Source organism: Bufo bufo, chromosome 1 (assembly GCF_905171765.1).
Source record: "Bufo bufo chromosome 1, aBufBuf1.1, whole genome shotgun sequence".
In the NCBI taxonomy this organism is placed as follows: Eukaryota; Metazoa; Chordata; class Amphibia; order Anura; family Bufonidae; genus Bufo; species Bufo bufo.
In genome coordinates this window covers 177,366,186-177,384,911 of record NC_053389.1, presented here as the reverse complement: position 1 = coordinate 177,384,911, position 18,726 = coordinate 177,366,186, and the positions used below count along the sequence as shown (strand labels likewise).

At 45.2% G+C, this 18,726-nt stretch overlaps 1 protein-coding gene across 8 annotated transcripts in view; it reads right to left on the bottom strand.

Moving 5' to 3' along the window:
- Positions 1 to 12,562: 12,562 nt before the first annotated feature.
- TNNT1 (troponin T1, slow skeletal type) overlaps positions 12,563 to 18,726 on the bottom strand; it is a 49,011-nt gene continuing 42,847 nt past the window's right edge. For all 8 annotated transcript variants that reach the window (XM_040432456.1, XM_040432463.1, XM_040432474.1 and 5 more), the window contains 6 exons: positions 18,385 to 18,462; positions 16,375 to 16,488; positions 16,106 to 16,215; positions 14,934 to 15,024; positions 14,807 to 14,847; positions 12,563 to 12,863 (listed from right to left, as the gene is read on the bottom strand). In XM_040432456.1, coding sequence (XP_040288390.1) covers positions 12,818 to 12,863; positions 14,807 to 14,847; positions 14,934 to 15,024; positions 16,106 to 16,215; positions 16,375 to 16,488; positions 18,385 to 18,462 — 480 coding nt within the window. In that variant the 3' untranslated portion in view covers positions 12,563 to 12,817. The remainder of the gene's footprint in view (positions 12,864 to 14,806; positions 14,848 to 14,933; positions 15,025 to 16,105; positions 16,216 to 16,374; positions 16,489 to 18,384; positions 18,463 to 18,726) is intronic.

The following is an 18,726-nucleotide window of genomic DNA, read 5'->3' as shown; positions in this document are numbered from 1 at the left end:
ACAAGACTGTATCTTTATTGCCCTGACTCTGCCGTTTACATAAACACCAAATATGTGGCCGTAAACTACTGTACGGCCACACAGCGGGGCGTAGAGTGAAAGGTGCGCCGTTTGGTTTTTGGAGGGCTGATTTTTATGGACTGGTTTATTTACACCATGTCCCATTTGAAGCCCCCTGATGCACCCCTAGAGTAGAAACTCCCTAAAAGTGACCCCATCTAAGAAACTACACCCCTCAAGGTATTCAAAACTGATTTTACATACGTCGTTAACCCTTTAGGTGTTGCACAAGAGTTATTGGCAAATGGGGATGAAATTTGAAAATTTCATTTTTTTGCCTTATTTTCCATTTTAACCCATTTTTTCCACTAACAAAGCAAGGGTTAACAGCCAAACAAGACTGTATCTTTATTGCCCTGACTCTGCCGTTTACAGAAACACCCAATATGTGGCCGTAAACTAATGTACGGCCACACAGCGGGGCGTAGAGTGAAAGGTGCGCCGTTTGGTTTTTGGAGGGCTGATTTTTATGGACCGGTTTATTTACACCGTGTCCTGTTTCAACCCCTCTGATGCACCCCTGGAGTAGAAACTCCCTAAAAGTGACCCCATTTTGGAAACTACGGGATAAGGTGGCATTTTTTTGGGGACTATTTTTAGGGTAAATATGATTTTTGGTTGCTCTATATTACATTTTTGTGAGGCAAGGTTACCAAAAATTTTAATTCTGAAATTTCATCTCCATTTGCCATTAACTGTTGAGGAACACCTAAAGGGTTAATAAAGTTTGTATAATCAGTTTTGAATACCTTGAGGGGTGTAGTTTCTTAGATGGGGTCAGTTTTGGGGAGTTTTTACTCTAGAGTGCATCAGGGGGGCTTCAAAAGGGACATGGTGTCAATAAAAAAGGCCATCAAAATCGGCCTTCCAGAAACCATGTCAGTCCTTTCCTTTTGCGGCCTCCCTTTTACTGATACAGCAGTTTACGACCACAAATGTGGTGTTTCTGTAAACTGCAGTATCAGGGTAATAAATATTAAGTTTTGTTTGGTTGTTAACCCTTGTTTTGTTACCGGAAAAAACGGATTGAAATGGAAAAGTGCCAAAAATAGCGGTTTTGGCACCGTTTTTTTTTTTTTTTTAACCGTGTTAATCTGGGGGGTTAGGTCATGGGATATTTTTATAGAGGAGATTCTTACGGACGCGGCAATACCTAATAAGTCTACTTTTTTTTACAATTATTTAGGTTTTTGACTATATTATCTTTTTTGATACAAATCATTTTTTTGGGTATCTCTAAAGTCTAAGGGTCATTTTTTAAAAAATTTTTTTATCCAATTATCTCATGTGGGGGCTCATTTTTTGCGGGAGGAGCGGACGGTTTTATTGGCACTATTTTGGGGGCTATATGACTTTTTGATCGCTTGCTATTAAACTTTTTATTATGTAAGGTGACAAAAAAAAACATTTTTTGCACCTTTTTTTTTTTTTTTTTCTTGACCGTGTTAATCTGGGGGGGTTGGTCATGGGGTAGTTTTATAGAGGAGATTATTACCGACGCAGCGATACCTAATATGTCTACTTTTAATAAATTATTTTAGTTTTTTTGGGTGTCTCAGGTCTGAGAACCATTTTTTTTTTTATCCGATGTCAGTGCTAAATTGGGATATAAATTTAGTACTCCATGGAAGTGTGATACTCCCTGAAGCAACCGTCAATGCAGAGGCCCGGATGATCGGGGCACGTGTCGCACTGAGTAGTCGTGTCCTTCCGTATCCCCCTCCTGCGACACACTCTGCACTTTTTTTGGGTTCGTCCCTTCTTTCCAGTATGGGGGACCACACCTGGAAAGTGTTGGCCAGGGACGATCCGGGCACCTACAGTTCCCGAGGTACTCCGGCCTGCTCTTTCCCGGTCCGAAAAGATCAGGGCCTTGAGGACTGCCTCATAGAACTGGAGGAATGTCCCTGTGCTGCCAGCGCTTCGGGATAGTACAAAAGAGTTGTACATGGCAACCTGCACCAAGTAGACCGCAACTTTTTTTGTACCATGCCCGGGTTTTGCGCATGGCATTATATGGCTTGAGGACTTGATCCGAGAGATCAACTCCTCCCATATACCGATTGTAGGCGACGATACAATCGGGCTTGAGGACCGTTGCCGCGGTACCTCGCACAGGGACAGGGGTGATGCCGTTACCATGAATTGTGGACAGCATAAGGACATCCCTCTTGTCCTTATACCTGACCAGCAACAGGTTTCCAGTGGTAAGGGCACGGGTCTCACCCCTGGGGATAGGTACCTGGAGGGGGTGGGCAGGGAGGCCGCGTTGATTTTTCCGCACGGTCCCACAAGCGGACGTGGATCTGGCGGCAAGGGACTGGAACAAGGGGATACTGGTATAAAAGTTATCCACGTAAAGGTGGTAACCCTTATCCAGCAGTGGGTACATAAGGTCCCACACAAGTTTCCCGGTAACACCCAGAGTGGGGGGACATTCTGGGGGTTGAATCCGGGAATCTCGCCCCTCGTACACACGAAATTTGTAAGTGTACCCTGAGGTACTCTCACAAATTTTGTATAGCTTCACGCCATACCTCGCCCGCTTGGAGGGCACATACTGGCGGAAAATGAGTCTCCCCTTGAACGCAATGAGAGACTCATCAACCGCGACCTCCCTTCCAGGTACATAGGCCAGGGCCGGTACAAGGCAGGGGCCGAAGGAGCGGGTGCCCTGGGCGCTACAAGGAGGGGGGCGCAGGTGGGCCGGCAAGCCTGAGTGCCGCAAGGCCGCGGCCCTGGTGACAAGTGGGGGCGGCCGCGGCCGGCGGCAGGGCAGAGCAGGAGATGAGCGCTTCCATTGCGGAAGCGCTCATCTCCATAGTCATCTGTATTGCAGTCCTCAGGACTGCAATACAGATGCCTGCGCTGCGGCAGAGGAGGGAGAGGTGTGTCCCCTCCTGTTCCTCTGATAGGCTGCCGGCCTAATGCTGGCAGCCTATCAGAGGCCGGTGCAGGCGGCGCGATGACGTCATCGCGTCGCCTGACTGCCGTATAGCGAGGGACACAGACGGAAGAGGCGGCCTGCATCGCATCACATTGCTGGAGGTAAGTATAAGTTTTTATTTTTTATTTTTTTATTTATATAGGTACAATACTGGGCTGGGCTGGCACATAAGGGGGGACTACTGGGCTGGGCTGGCACATGATAAGGGGGGCTGCCTACTGGGCTGGCACATGATAAGGGGGGACTACTGGGCTGGGCTGGCACATAAGGGGGGCTACTGGGCTGGCACATGATAAGGGGGGACTACTGGGCTGGCACATGATAAGGGGGGCTACTGGCACATGATAAGGGGGGCTACTGGCACATAAGGGGGGCTACTGGCCCATAAGGGGGCTACTGGCACATAAGGGGGGCTATTGGCACATAAGGGGGGCTACTGGCCCATAAGGGGGCTATTGGCAATAAGGGGGGCTACTGGCACATGATATGGGGGGCTACTGGCACATGATATGGGGGCACTCTGGCTACTGGCACATGATATGGGGGCACTCTGGCTACTGGCACATGATATGGGGGGGGGGGGGCTCTGGCTACTGGCACATGATATGGGGGCACTCTGGCTACTGGCACATGATATGGGGGGGGCTCTGGCTACTGGCACATGATATGGGGGGGGGCTCTGGCTACTGGCACATGATATGGGGGCATCTATGGGGGCACATCTTACTGCAGATTATTTAGGGGCATCTACTGAGGCTAAAAAGAAGATATTTTATATGGGGGGCTCTGTATAGGGGCATTTTATACTGGGACACATTATGGTGGGTACTATGGGGAAGGGGGGAGCACTATGGGGGTCATCTACGGGGGCACTGAGAAGGGGTATTTTATGTTGGCACATTATGGGAACATTAGCTCAACTGGGGGCATTACAAAGGGGTATGTTTTGCATATTATAAGGAGAATTATTACTACTGGGGGGGGCATTATGGTGGGCTTTATTACTCCCCCATGGTATGACCCCCTAGTAGCAGCACCAGCCTCTCCCTGCTCTGCTATTCCTCTGCCCCTTCTCCAAATCCTTATTATGAAATCTTTCTCATTAGGATAAAGCACAACATCAGCTCCGCCGAGCCCCCGGCCAAGTGTTGAAGTGGCGTCCGAGATCCCCAAGGGCCAAGTCAAGTAACTGTAAGTTTTTATGGGGGTTCTACAAAAGAGCTATCGTGGGGCAAAGTTCATATTCGTGTTTACACACGTGTTTTAAAATGAATACTTTCAAAGTCCCACAGTCCTTTGTTCTATTGCTTTAAGTATATTCTTGTTTTGAAACAACATTGATTCTTTCTTAAAAACGGGGGGGGGGGGGGGGGGGGGGGGGGCGCAGTTTGCCATCTTCGCCCTGGGCACCAAATGGCCTTGTCCCAGCCCTGACATAGGCCTCCATGAATTTGGCCCCAAAGTGATCGATGACCGGCCGTATCTTATACAGACGGTCATGGGCAGGATCACCTCGGGGGGGACATGCTGCATTATCGGAATAATGCAGACATTTCCGGATGGCCTCAAACCGGGAGCGTGTCATGGCTGTACTGTAAAGTGGGGCCTGGTATAGGACGTCCCCACTCCAGTACAGCCTGACACTGGGTTTTTTGACCAGGCCCATATGCAGCACGAGGCCCCAAAATATCCTCATTTCGGCTGCACTGACCGGCGTCCAGCCACCGGGCCTGGCCAAAAAGGAGCCCGGGTGTTGAGCGACGAACTGTTGGGCGTACAGATTCGTCTGCTCCACCATCAGATTTACCAGTGGGTCACTGAAAAAATGACAAAAAAAGTCATATTCAGTGTAGCCCACTGTGGAAATCTGGATTCCTGATTGGCCTACAAAATCAGGAATCACGGGCTCGTATCGCTCTGGGCTACACCAGACAAGTTCACCGGCAGGGGGCTCCGGTGGATTTAACTGGTGGGCCGGGAAACCAGTACGAGCCCCAGAGCTGCTCGTACTAGTGTGGGCCACAGGGTCCCTAACATGGCGGTCCCCTTGCTCCGCCTGGCGGCGTCTCCGCCGCCTTGGGGGCTCATCATCATCGCTAGATGATGAGGAGGATGCGGATGACAACAGGAATGTGGGGTCATCCTCATCCTCACTGGGACTCTCGGAGTCGGAGGCAAGCTGGGCGTATGCCTCCTCGGCCGAGAACGTCCGGCGGGCCATAGGGGAGTGTGTGTCTGCGTGTATATGTGCGTGTGTGTAACTCTTTATTTTGTGTGCGTGTGTGTGGGGGCACGGGTGTTCACGAACTCACCCTAAAACTAACAGAAAAAAAATAAAATAAACTAACTAAAAAAAGGGCAAAAAATGTGGGGAAAAAAAATCAAAACCGCTGATCAACTGTCCGAAGTTGATCAGCGGTGGGGTGTGCGATGCGCTAACAGTGGCCGGACACTAAGTGCCGGCCACAATCAGCGTACACCAAAAAAAAAAATAAATGCACCCCAAAAAAGGTGGGGGGGGGCAGGGGGTGGGGGGGGGGCAAGTGGCAGCACCCCTGGGGGGTCTAGGGTCACACAGCTGTGCTGTGGACCCCAGACACCCTAACTTAGGGTGATGCAATCAAAGTAAGAAAAGTTCAGAAACTAACTTTCCCTTTTTTTTCCCTGCCTAAACCAAACTTTCCCTATGCTGTCCCTATGTACCTGATGGGGGGTGCTGGGGCACAGATCGGGTCCTGGGGGCACAGATCGGGTCCTGGGGGTGCTGGCACCGATGGTGGACACAAGTGCAGGCAGCTCCTCTCTCCTCCGGCTCCGGAACACAAAAGGAGGAGGAGAGGAGCGCCTGCCTCTTTTGAATTTGGCGCCGGACCGCCCACAGACCAATCGGAAAGCGATCCTGAGTGGTGATGTCACCATCACCACTCAGGATCGCTGGATGGTGATTGGTGGGGTGAAATCACACCACCATCACCATCCTGTTCCGGGTTATCGGGTCTTCAGAGACCCGAACAACCCGGAAACGCAGAAAACCGCAGGTCTGAATTGACCTGCGGTTTTCTGCGATCGCATACATGGGGGGGTCACCGGACCCCCCGGCGCATTTGCCCCAAGTGCCTGCTCAATGATTTGAGCAGGCACGGGGTTCCGATCACCGCCCGCCGCGCGGCGGTGATCGAAAATACACAGGGCGTACAGGTACGCCCTGTGTCCTTAAGTACCAGGGCACAAGGGCGTACCTGTACGCCCTATGTCCTTAAGAGGTTAAAGGGTTTCTGTCACCCCACAAAACTCATTTTTTTTTTTTTGGATAGTTAGATTCCTTATAGCGCGATATAGGAGAATATAATAGTCTTACTTACTTTCATGCGGCCGATTCTTTAGAAAACGAAGTTTTATAATATGCAAATCAGGGCTCTACCAGCAAGTAGGGCGTTTACTTGCTGGTAGCCGCAGCAGAAAACCGCCCCCTCGCCGTGTTGATTGACAGGGCCAGCTGTGATCTCCTCCTCCGGCCGGCCCTGTCAGTATTTCAAAAATCGCGCGCCTCTGGTCATTCGGCGCAGGCGCTCTGAGATGAGGAGGCTCGTCTCCTCAGCACTCCCTCAGTGCGCCTGCGCCGATGACATCACCGAAAGAGAAGACGTCATCGTCGCAGGCGCACTGAGGGAGTTCTGAGGAGACGAGCCTCCTCATCTCAGAGCGCCTGCGCCGAATGACCAGAGGCGCGCGATTTTTGAACTACTGACAGGGCCGGCCGGAGGAGGAGATCACAGCTGGCCCTGTCAATCAACACGGCGAGGGGGCGGTTTTCTGCTGCGGCTACCAGCAAGTAGACGCCCTACTTGCTGGTAGAGCCCTGATTTGCATATTATAAAACTTCGTTTTCTAAAGAATCGGCCGCATGAAAGTAAGTAAGACTATTATATTCTCCTATATCGCGCTATAAGGAATCTAACTATCCAAAAAAAAAAAAAAGAGTTTTGTGGGGTGACAGAAGCCCTTTAATTCTTGTGGAACACCTCAAGGGTTAACAAAGTTTGTAACATCAGATTTGAATAATTTGATGGGTGTAGTTTCTAAAATGGGGTCATTTATGGGTAGTTTGCATTACGTAAGTCCCTCAAAATCACTTTATAACTGAATTGGTGCTTAAAAAATGGTTTTGGAAATTTTGTTGAAAAATGGCTTCTAAGCTTCCTAACGTCCTAAAAAAATAAAATTATATTTACAAAATGATGCCAACATAAAGCAGATATATAGGGAATGTTGATTGATAACTATTTTATGAGGAATTACTATCTGTTTTAAAAGTTGAAAAATTCAAATTTAGAAAATTGTGAATTTTTCCAAATTTGTGGTAAATTTTGGATTATTTTATAAATATAGGTGAAATATATTGACTCAAATTTACCACTGTCATGAAGTACAATGTGTCACGAGAAAACACTCTCAGAATGGCTTGGATAAATAAAAGCGTTCCAAAGTTTTTACCACATTAGGCTACTTTCACACTGGCGTTTTGGTTTCCGTTTATGAGATCCGTTTCAGGGCTTTCACAAGCGGTCCAAAACGGATCAGTTTTGCCCTAATGCATTCTGAATGGATAAGGATCCGTTCAGAATGCGTCAGTTTGCCTCTGTTCCGCCTCCATTCTGCTCTGGAGGCGGACACCAAAACACTTCTTGCAGCGTTTTGGTGTCCGCCTGACGATGCGGAGCCAAACGGACGGATCTGTTTTCACTGACACAATCTGGCACAATAGAAAACGGATCCGTCCCCCATCGACTTTCAATGGTGTTCAAGACGGATCCGTTTTGGCTATGTTACAGACAGAGGCATACATAAAAATCACTGGGCCCCATAGCAAGAATCTGAATTGGGGCCCCCAAACCCGGCCACTACCCAACCCTGGCCCATCTCACCTCCTGGCTCCTCTCCCGCCACACCCTAATTTGCCAATATAGAAATGTATACATGTTCTACTGAATCCATTAGAAACCTATAAGAAATGGATGCTGAATTCAGGTGCCTATAGCGCTTTATAATCCGTACTCTCCTACACCGCTGATATTACAGTGCTGTATGGGAGTAAGGATCTCACTGGGGCTGTAGTGAGCCATGCTCCTGCCTGTCGGCTTTGGTAAAGTCGGGCATAGATGGGCTATGTCAGGCTTTAGCAGAGCGGGCACAGGACAGTGGACACAGGGTGCGATATGTATGCAAGCACAGCTGATCGAGTGCAGGGCAGGAGCCTGGATACAAATCACACCTCCTGTCTGTGTCCACTGTTCTAAAGCCTGGCATAGCCCATCCCCCACATCCTAACCTCTTTGCTACCAGCGCAATTTTTCATCACTTCTCTTACCCAAAAAAGTAATAAAATGTGATAAAAAAGTCACACACACTCCAAAATGGTATCAATAAAAACTACAGTTCATCCCGCAAAAAATGAGCCCCCACACAGCTCAGTAGATATAACTATAAAAAAAAGTTATGGGGGTCAGAATATGGTGATGTACAAAAGTAAATAAAAGATTATTATTATTTTTTTAAGTTTTAATTTTTTTTTACACTATTTAGACATAAAAAACCTATACATATGTAGTATCATTGTAATCGTACTGACCCAGAGAATGAAGGGCACAGGTCAGTTTTTCCGCAAAGGGAATGCCGTAGGAACAAAACCCGTAAAATGGTGGAAAAATTGTATTGTTTTTTTTTTTCAAATTCCACCCCATTTTGTATTTTTTTGCCCGCTTCACACTACGTTGTATGCCATATTAAAGTACAACTTCTCCCGCATAAAATAAGCCCTCATACATCTAAGTGAACGGAAAAATTAAAAAGTTATGGCTCAAGGAAGATAGGGAAGAAAAAAGAAAATGCAAAAACTAAAAAACTTCCGGTATCCTAAGGGTTAAAGGGGCTATCTAACCCCTACTATACCCCCCAAAATACCCAGGCACCGCATACAGATAATACTTATGCCCAATGAGGGGGTGCAGCCAATAGCAGGCTGCGTCGGAAATGAGCCTGCCTAGCGTCACCCTCGTTCCCATCGTGGCCTGCTATTGGCTTCCCCCCCATGTCGCTGGATGTTTTTATCTGCGTGACAGGAGGGAGGCAGTGGCAGCTGTGCGGGCATCAGGAGCAATGTGGGAATGAGGTAAGTAAGGTGCCCGGCCCTGGGCATTTTGGGGGGCATTATCAGGGTTGGATAGCCCCTTTAACTCCTTGCTGCTGAGTGTGCACATAGCCACCAATCATATTACCCCCCTCCCTGCAAGGTGACTGACGTGCTGGGGGGGGGGGGAGGCTGTAGGCTCATAGAGGACTCAGGAGTACAGTGTCAAGAGGAGTAGGAGGAAAGCACACTGTCCTCCTGAGTCTACAGGGCCTTCCCCCTCAAAACCCTACTGCTTCTTCTGCCCTCCCCATCAAGAATACCGATATCCGACTCCAACCAATACCGTTGTTGTGGAAATTTTATTAGGATGTGTATTTAATATATTGTGTATTGTCATCATGTCTCTCAGTGTCAGGGTAAACCATTGGATTGGATATCTTCCCGTGTATGTCCTGTCACAGCTGCTGGGCGCAGAGGTCTCCGTCGGCGAATGGTCCATGTGCTATGCACTGGGCTGTGGGCCGGGGGAGACTGATGCGTTCAGCAGAGAAGTGTTTTGTTGGCGTGGATGCATTAAAGGAACGTGCGTTTGTTGTCTCTAGTGCGCCTGATCAGCCGCTGGAGATAATGACGTTGTCCTGTAAATAAACATGCATGAGGATCATAGTAATTTTATCTGGCATTGATCACTGAGCAAGGCTGGATAAAATTAGCTCCAGTGGTAATGGTAGGTTATAGTATACATGTGTTTGTTAGCTAGCTAGGTTATTCTAAATGATGGTGTCTTATCTTCCTATGTCATCACTTCCTGTATGTCATCACTTCCTGTATGTCATCACTTCCTGTATCCTTGTCTTGGGCCAGCCCCTTTTTACACCTTTGGTTAGTAAATAAAGGTGAGCAGACTGAGAAGGGCGAGGGGAGTCTCTCAGGATTTTCAACCAAGATGGTAACACCTGTGTCTGTCTCTGACTGGGGCTGAGGGAGGGGATTCACCTTTTTCCTTACACAACCTTTGATGCGAGCTGATTGCAACTATTAATATTTACCACAACACCGTGATATATGAACTTTCTCTTCTTGCTGTGGCACACTTCTGTGTTCACTGACCGGTCTGGAGCGGTCCTTCAGTATGGGTCGAGGATGGGGGGTAGCGGGGAAGGGGGGCTGCACTCACTGGCTGTCAGCTGATGACAGTCTTGAAGGCGGCAGATGGCGGGCAGCACATGAGCGCAGAGAGGATAACTCTTCCACACCGGATGAGCGCCTCTGTGTGTGCCTGAGCTGCTCCTGCTGCCTGATACACTGGCCAATCAGCAGCAGGATCTTTGCGCAGTGTGCCTGGGAGGGAGCCCGCAGCCCATATCACGGAGGTCAGACAGGTGGGGGCGGGGCCCAGAGTTGGAGCCGGCGGAGGGAGAACATAAGTGGGCAGGCCACGGGCCGCCTCAATGCCCACATAACTATGAATAAACTGTCTGTCACTGTCTTGTGCAGAGCAGGGGGTGGGGCCTTCCATGCGCTCCGGGCCCCCCTGTGCCATGGGCCCCATAGCAACGGCGTGGTATGCCTATATTGGCAGTACGCCACTGGTTACAGATAATACAAATGGATCCGTTCTGAACGGATGCATGCGGTTGTATTATCTGAACGGAAGCGTTTGTACAGATCCATGACGGATCTGCACCAAACGCGAGTGTGAAAGTAGCCTTAATTGACACGTCAGATTTGCAAAAATCGGCCTACGACTTAAGGTGAAAAGTGGCACAGAAAGTTCCTTATGTGTGATAAGCTGATTCACTTATGTGGCGGGAAATGCTAGGAGAAATCATGTGTCTTCCAAAAAAGGAAATGAAAATGTAAGACTCATCTAAACAGACTATGAACGTTTGCTTGTGTTTCAGGCATATAAGCTGTTGATATTATAAAATGCCATTGTCACTAGCCCAAAAATCATTGAGGCTGGGGTCACACCGTGAAAATCTGCAAGTTCGATTTTCTTTGGATTTATTCTCTCAACTGTATGCAGATGTTTTCCACTGCGGGTGAATTTCTATTTCCAAACCTCATTGAAATGCATTGTACTTTGCTTCCTTGTAAATTTTCGGTATGATTTCCACAGTGAACGTGATCTATATTCATATCTGAAATCAAGTGTGCAGTTGATTTACATAAGTTGTAGAGGTTGCAGCTCGCCACATGTCCATTATTCATCTTATACTGATCCTTCCTGACTTACAGAATGTATTTTAGCACAGAGCTGCATTTACACCTCTGATGGCTTTAGAGCTGAAATCTCCCTTGGTTCTACACTGGCTCAGTATCTGCACAAAGCTTCCTGCCGAGTTCTCTTCATTCCAGACACTATACAGTAATAAGGAAAAAATGAATACTTGTGCGGTATGTGCAGTTGTACATAGTTATGCACTCTAATGTATTTTATATATCTACAGGAGAAGGAATGGTTGGCAAAGATTGGCAGGAACATGACTGGTCCTGCTTCCTGCCAGGAGGGGGAGTTCCAGTGTAGATGCAGAGAGGAGAGAAAGCACACACCAGAGCGCCTATTCCTGGGAACAATATATTCTTCTCCAGTGAGACCAACATTCCAGAAAGATCAGAAAATTCAGCTTAAATAAAGCATCTATAAAGCAAGACAGCAAAGTGATCAGTGAAATACAGCTTAACAGGCACTGCTGCAAGGTGAGGGACTATGGCTCAGACACCCATCATCTATACCACCACTAGTTCAGACAAAGCCCAAGTTTGAATCTTACAGTGGACATTTATACTCACAAATGCCTGCTGTTACTAATCTTTCCACCACACTGAATCAGTAGCAATAACTACTGCTATTGCTCGTCTTCATACAAATTCATTGTATCTGAGCAGCAGAGTGCAGTTCACACAGCAAAATCTGCTGCCCAGAAACGATGATTTAATAAACAACTATTTTACCCAATGAACAACTGTTTGGCTCATTCATCAGGTGATCGGTGGCACATTAACATGGGCAGATTATTGGGAACTAGGATTTATAGTATACTTTACTACCATATCCATTTATTATCCACATAAACCTACAATGTATTGCCCACACTCTACTGCCATTCACAGCTAAATGTTTTGTCACTCCAATTTCAGGTTCCCCAAGGAAATGGAAACCCTAGGCAATTGCCCGCTTTGCCATCCCCAAACACCATTACTGTGGACCTTCACCACAAAAACAAAAGTAAATTGAATTTCCACTCCTGTAATGATTCATAACTACCAGACCATTAGATTTGTCTGTGAACAATTACTTTTGTGTCGCTGAGTAAGAAGACCACAATGATAATACATTACACTTCAGTTTCTCTGAGGGTTGTGGTAAACCGTAAGTAAGAGATGAATTTCTTAAACGGGAAAAACATAAGAAACAGATGTTTTTGCAGAGTTATTTATTTAGCAAGGAACGTTTTTGTGATTGTTGGGCTTGAACTACATGGAAACCTGTAGACAGTTACTGACAATGCATTTAGCTCACATTGTTCTTAACTGTACATTAAAGGACAATTGCAAGCAGCGGTATGTCATTATGGACGGTCATCTGGAACAGACGTAACATGGTGTATAAGATTTCTTCATGAAGGATGGATACAATATTTTCCAGCACTGCGCACAATCACCATAATGGACCTTTACTTCCAACGACCGCCTACACGTCCTTTTCCGGCTCCTTTTTTGCTAAAGGAATGTGCAAGAAATATTAATTATTATCCTGTATTAGATATACATGTGTTATTACAGCTGGATATTAGTCAGTAATGAGTACAGCATACATAAGCCGTATGGAAAATATGCATTTTTTACATTGATCATTGGGCCCTTGACATGTTCAGTTGTCACAAATCTATCACAGATTTTCAGAGCAGGTTTTGCACCAAAAATATGTGACAGCTTACTATACAATACATCTAAAAGGAATTTTTAAAAACACTGTCAATGCAGAGCAGTAAAAATCCAAGCAGAACTCAGATAATGCTGCAGATACTAACTTGCTGCATCACACAAATGTCTAGCCTTCATCAGAGTTGACCGGTCTTTAGAATAAGTTTCATAGTCCATTTGATTAGATGAGGCCTTTTTTGCCTTCATAGGCCCAATGGTCATTATTACTCATATTGTACAAATTTTAGATGTGCCTATGTCTAATTTAATGTGTGTCAAACAGCCGAGGCATAACATGAAACTCCTGGGCACAATGCAAAATGTTGTACAGACCTCCTTCCAGGTATATGCAGTTTAAAACACTAGAGTCTCATGTGGCAGAGAGACCTTGACCCTCTCAGGCACCAGGATCCAGATGTGACTGTTATCTATGAATCCTCTATAGCTATGCCCCTGCCAAGATTTCAATTCCCATCACTTAAACTAGAACTAAAAGGGTTTTCTCACTAAGGACATTGATTGTATGTTGAGAGAACGTTCCATCCAATTATTTGGAAAACCAAGTGGAAGATCACCAGAACGTGGCAAATTAGGCAAAGGGAAAGTTATCAGGAGCGGTAGAAAACCTTCTTAGCAACCCCACCACTTCATTCTAGTGACGATGAGGTTGACACTGGTTTCATCTCACTGACTTGACATTGACGCCATCTCCTAGTGGTATATAATCAGTGTCTTTTGTGAGATGACTTCTTTTTGGATGGGACAGAAAATAAGCAATGGATGTTGTGTTACATAACAAGGTTGAGAGTTAAGATAGACATCAAGTTCAACCTATGTTCTTGATGCGTTAATCCATCTGTTAGATGCCAGTTGGAAGGATAAAACCAGATCAGGGGCTGGGTCTTGCTGCTTCTTTCTTGTATTATTAAAAACTAAGGCCAATGTGTAATAAAGAAAAACATTAGCAGATGTCTGTAATTATTTTGAAGATCTACTTGACGAGAATAATCATGAAAAGAATGCAGTCATGTTCTTTGACCCTGTGTAGTCCCGGAGTCATAGAGAATGATTCTTACTCATGTTTACAACCTTGCTGAAACTCAATGTACAGGTGAAGTCAACGTCTTATCAGCGTCTTTGGTTCCTCATTGATAACAGGAAACAGGTTCTGTGCAATAGTTTTGGTCAATAAACCTTAGGCTGAGTTCACACTTCAGTTATTTGGTCAGTTATTTCCATCAGTTATTGTGAGCCAAAACCAGTAGTGAAGCCTACTCATAGACAGGGTATAATGGACAGATTTGCACCTGTTCTATGTTTTTGACTCACACCTCGTGTTGGGTCACAATAACTGATGGAAATAATTGATCAAAAAAGGGCAGGTTCGCATTTGCAGGACTTTTTTTTCCCGTCATGTAAAACGGAACCGCTATTTGTCCCCATAGACATGTATTAGGATGGAGCAAAACGGAATGCTTTCTAAAGGCTTCCGTTTTGCATTCCATCCTAGAATTCCGTTATAACAGAACCCTAAAACGGAATTCCATAACGTGAATGCGAACCAGCCCTAACTGAAGTGTGAACTTAGCCTTAACCAATGTCTCAGGTAAAAGAAAAAGGCAACACAGATAACACATGTCCGGATCAGTTCAATAGCAATGTCAGATGGATAATGTCAGGCAAACTTAAGAAAGCTGCAGGGAAACGACTTGAGGGAACAGGTCACTAAAGATACTTACAATTTCTGTGCATGGCTTATACGGTTGTATAGGACGTTGATCTAGAACCAGAAATAGTGAGAGTTGTAAAATGATAATATACTGTATATGTATGTGATATGCATGTGTCTTGTCATCTATACAGCACCTCATATTTCTGTGTTTTCATCTTCTCCATGAGATCAAACTTTTCCGACTCTAGCTGGTACATCCAGTCTGTAAGCTCTTTTGCTTTCTCCCTGTTACAATAAAGAATGAAGGATGAAGAGGTGCATAAATGGTTCATGACCGCTGAGGCTAGTACTTGGCTGCTGCGGTCACAAATGCAGTGAATAGCACATGATGACTGTAGGCCCAGCGGAGACCTGAGAGACAGGAACTGGTGCTGCAGCGCTGGAGTATTTTCTTTATATTATAACATTACCATGCTCCTTGCCAATTCTATAAAAATCTTGGAAAGCCCCTTTAACTAGCATTGCAGTCCTTTCATTTGAAGGGGTTCAGACCATCATCAATCAGTAAGTAATGGCATATTTATTTATTGTACTTACTTATATGGCACTAGTTCCAAATGGAGTTTACAGTCTAAGTTCCCTATCATTATGTCTTTGGAGTGCGGGAGGAAACCTATGCAAACGCAGGGAGAACATACAAACTCCAGGCAGATGTTGTCCTTGAAGCTAAGACCCCAGTGCTACAAAGCACCAGTGCTAACCACTGAGCCACCGTGCTCATTCCCTAATGATATGCTATCACTATTGCAGTGACTGCCAAGGATGTAATTGGAAAATGTCGAGTCTTGGCTGAAAGATGCTGCATTCATTTTACTTCCATCATTATGGTGATTCTGCCCTACAGACCTAATGTATGTCACTTTTATTTGGACACCATATTGCTATGTGTCGGCATGATTCTGTCACTTTATGGTGGTATTGTTTCGTGCAAAGTATGGTGCTTGTCTTTGGTCACCGTGTAGTGGGCCAGCATCAGCAACAGGCCAAAATAAGCAGACGCTAGGGCCATTTGAACTTGGTGGGTTATGGCAAACTGAGTACAGTTAAATATGGAGTAGGGGGCCAACTGTGACTCAAGGGCCCAAATACATGTGGAGCCATTCCTGACTGTATGACACTGAGAATTCTGCTTCAGAGTTCATTAACTGATATGACAAGGAAAGGTACCTTGCTTTGGCTGGTTATCTGTGACTGAAGTGCTTCCATGGGCAAGGAATACTCATATAAGTTACTTCTTACTGAAACAGTTTATAATGGTATGTGAGGGATGTTTTACACATGTCCTGCTTCAATGTGTTCAACGTACTTTAGCTGGTTTTCATTCATGTTATCAGTGGGTAAGGGTTTGTGCCGCTCGGCTAGAATCTTTCTCTTCATTTCACGCCCAGTCTGTCTCTTCCCTCTCTTCTGCTCTGCCTAAGAAGGAAATAAAAGAAGGTTCACCACAACAGCTACAAACAGATAGAATTATCATGTAGACAATATTTATGTAAATGCTCTGTCTAGGGGACACATTATGGGTAGCTATGGTTTACCCTTATTAATGAAACTATGTTGCCCATAATGATGACTTACCTTCATGAGATAACCTCCATACTGGGCTCCCATGTTGGACAGAACTTTTTTCTTCTTGGCATCATCATCAGCACGTTTTTTAGCCTCTTCTTCTTCCTTTCTCATTTTTTCTTCCTATAAAATATCAAGTGTGAGGATAATGTTTGTGCATCATTCTGCAACTGAAATGAAAGAGAAACTGTCTCAAACCCTACTGACCTCTGTAATGCCAGCATAGGCTTTTCTCAGTACATAAAGTGACACCAACATTCTACACATTAAAAGTGATAAATATGGCCTCGACAGTATCAGCCATCGGTGCCAGGGCCAACTACATGTGTATTTGGGCCCTTGAAGGGCAGAGGCACAATTGGTTCCCTGCCTGCCAAGCCATCAGCTCAAGAAGATCATATTTACCCAGATTGCTATGTGCTTTACCAATGAGACAGTGGGCCCTGCAGTCTGGCCAGGTTTGCCTGCGGCTGGTCCTCAGTCCCGGAGGCACGTACTTTATTATTAAATTAATATTTTCCCATTAGACAGATCCTCTGCAAGAATAAAATGTGATCCACTAGCATGTTGAACTCGTGTGATTTTGGCATTTGTTTGTCAGATGTCATGTCATGCAGTGTAGTTGGAAGTTGACCAATTTAACATTGAAAATCTTACATCTACAGTCAGATTGCTGAAGGCTTACTAAATGACTGCTTTTCAGGTCACTTCTGCTATCTTTTTTTTTTTTTGTAACCAAAAAAAGGAACAGAGCCCATGAGAAAACTGAACAGACCTCAAATATGATAACTGCCTGTTCCTACAGAGACCTATTCCTGATGACTTCTGGTGTGCAGCACTCTTTATAAGAAGAATACATGATACTAGTTGTACAGTAGACCTCTGACACAATTCAGTTCACATGACTGTATATTAGTGTTTACTACTAGCGGAGTGTAATTGCTGTGTGCCACCCAAAGACTTGGCACCTTTGGTAGTTTTGGGGATCTTTGCACATCATGTTATTTTTGCTGAAATATAGAAATATTGTTTAGCCAAAAACACATTTTAGTCTTACTTGAAGGGGTTCTCCCACTTGAACTGAGGGGTTTTTAAAAAGTAAGTAGGTTTTTTTCAGGGTTTTTTTTTGGAGGTTGGGACAAACCCTTTAAAGTTCTTTGGTCACTCCTTACTGGTTAGAGGGGTCTTTTACAATAAGCTAGTTGCAATGTACAAGATATCTTTCTGATGATCCTTTACTACCTAGCCCTTAAGTAATGACAAGAGATGCTGGGGGTTCTTTACTGTAAGAGCAGTCAGACTATGGAACTCTCTGCCACAGGAGGTTGTGATGGTGGATTGTACAAGTTCAATAGGGACCTGGATGCCTTTCTGGAAATTAATAATGCCACATGTTTTATATTTCTGTAGAAGGGACATTAATCCAGGCATGTATTATGATTGCCATAGTTGGATTTGGGAAGGAATCTGCATCTGCCTCATGTGGGTTTTTGCCTACCTTTAGATTATAGGTTGAAGTTGATGGACATATCTTTTGTGAACCTTATGTAACTATGTAATTATGAAGCCAATGACTACCCTACCCAAAGGACGGGAATCCTGAACAGAGAATTTACCTCTACACATCCAGAATTTTTTACTAGGGTAGGTCAAAATGGGTTTACTAAACTAGACAACCCCTCTCAGGATGCTAATGCAAGAATGATTGGCCCAGCTTCTTTATAGCAAGCAGTACTATATTCACGCCAGCAGCCGCTAGGGTGGAAGGAACTGTGAAGATGTTTTACCAAAAGTAGACCCCAGCATTGGATGAAATTGCAACACAAAATGTCAACCATTAAAACTCTAATAATAGAAATAATACAATGGTCCTCATGTGTAAACCTAGTAGATTGAAAATAGACCATGACAAGATCACTTTTTAGTTTCTATCCCCTGCTGGATCTCTTTGCTATCAGCAATCATTTCCACAAATCTTTTTATTAAGGCCAATCATTGCCTAAACTATGATTAATTTACCGCCACTCTGGCTTGTCTCTCTCGTTCCTTCTCGGTTCTGAAGCGTTGTTGCTCTGCCCGTTCAGATCTACGATTTTCCTGGAGAAACAAAATAATTAGCCTGAGATTATATCTTGTCCTTTACAAAAAATAAAGGTGGCCAAATAAGTCAGCCCAATGCTCGCTCATCCGACAGCTGTTCCTCCTGACACCTTCCATACACATGCACACGAGTCTTGGTTGAGCCCTTATATGTTCTCAATGGGGAGAGGGGAATATGGAGCTGCCAGAACCCTCTGTCAGCAGCTTATCTCTCCTGATAACATCTGCTGTCCAGGAAGAGTCGGGACAACCACATACATA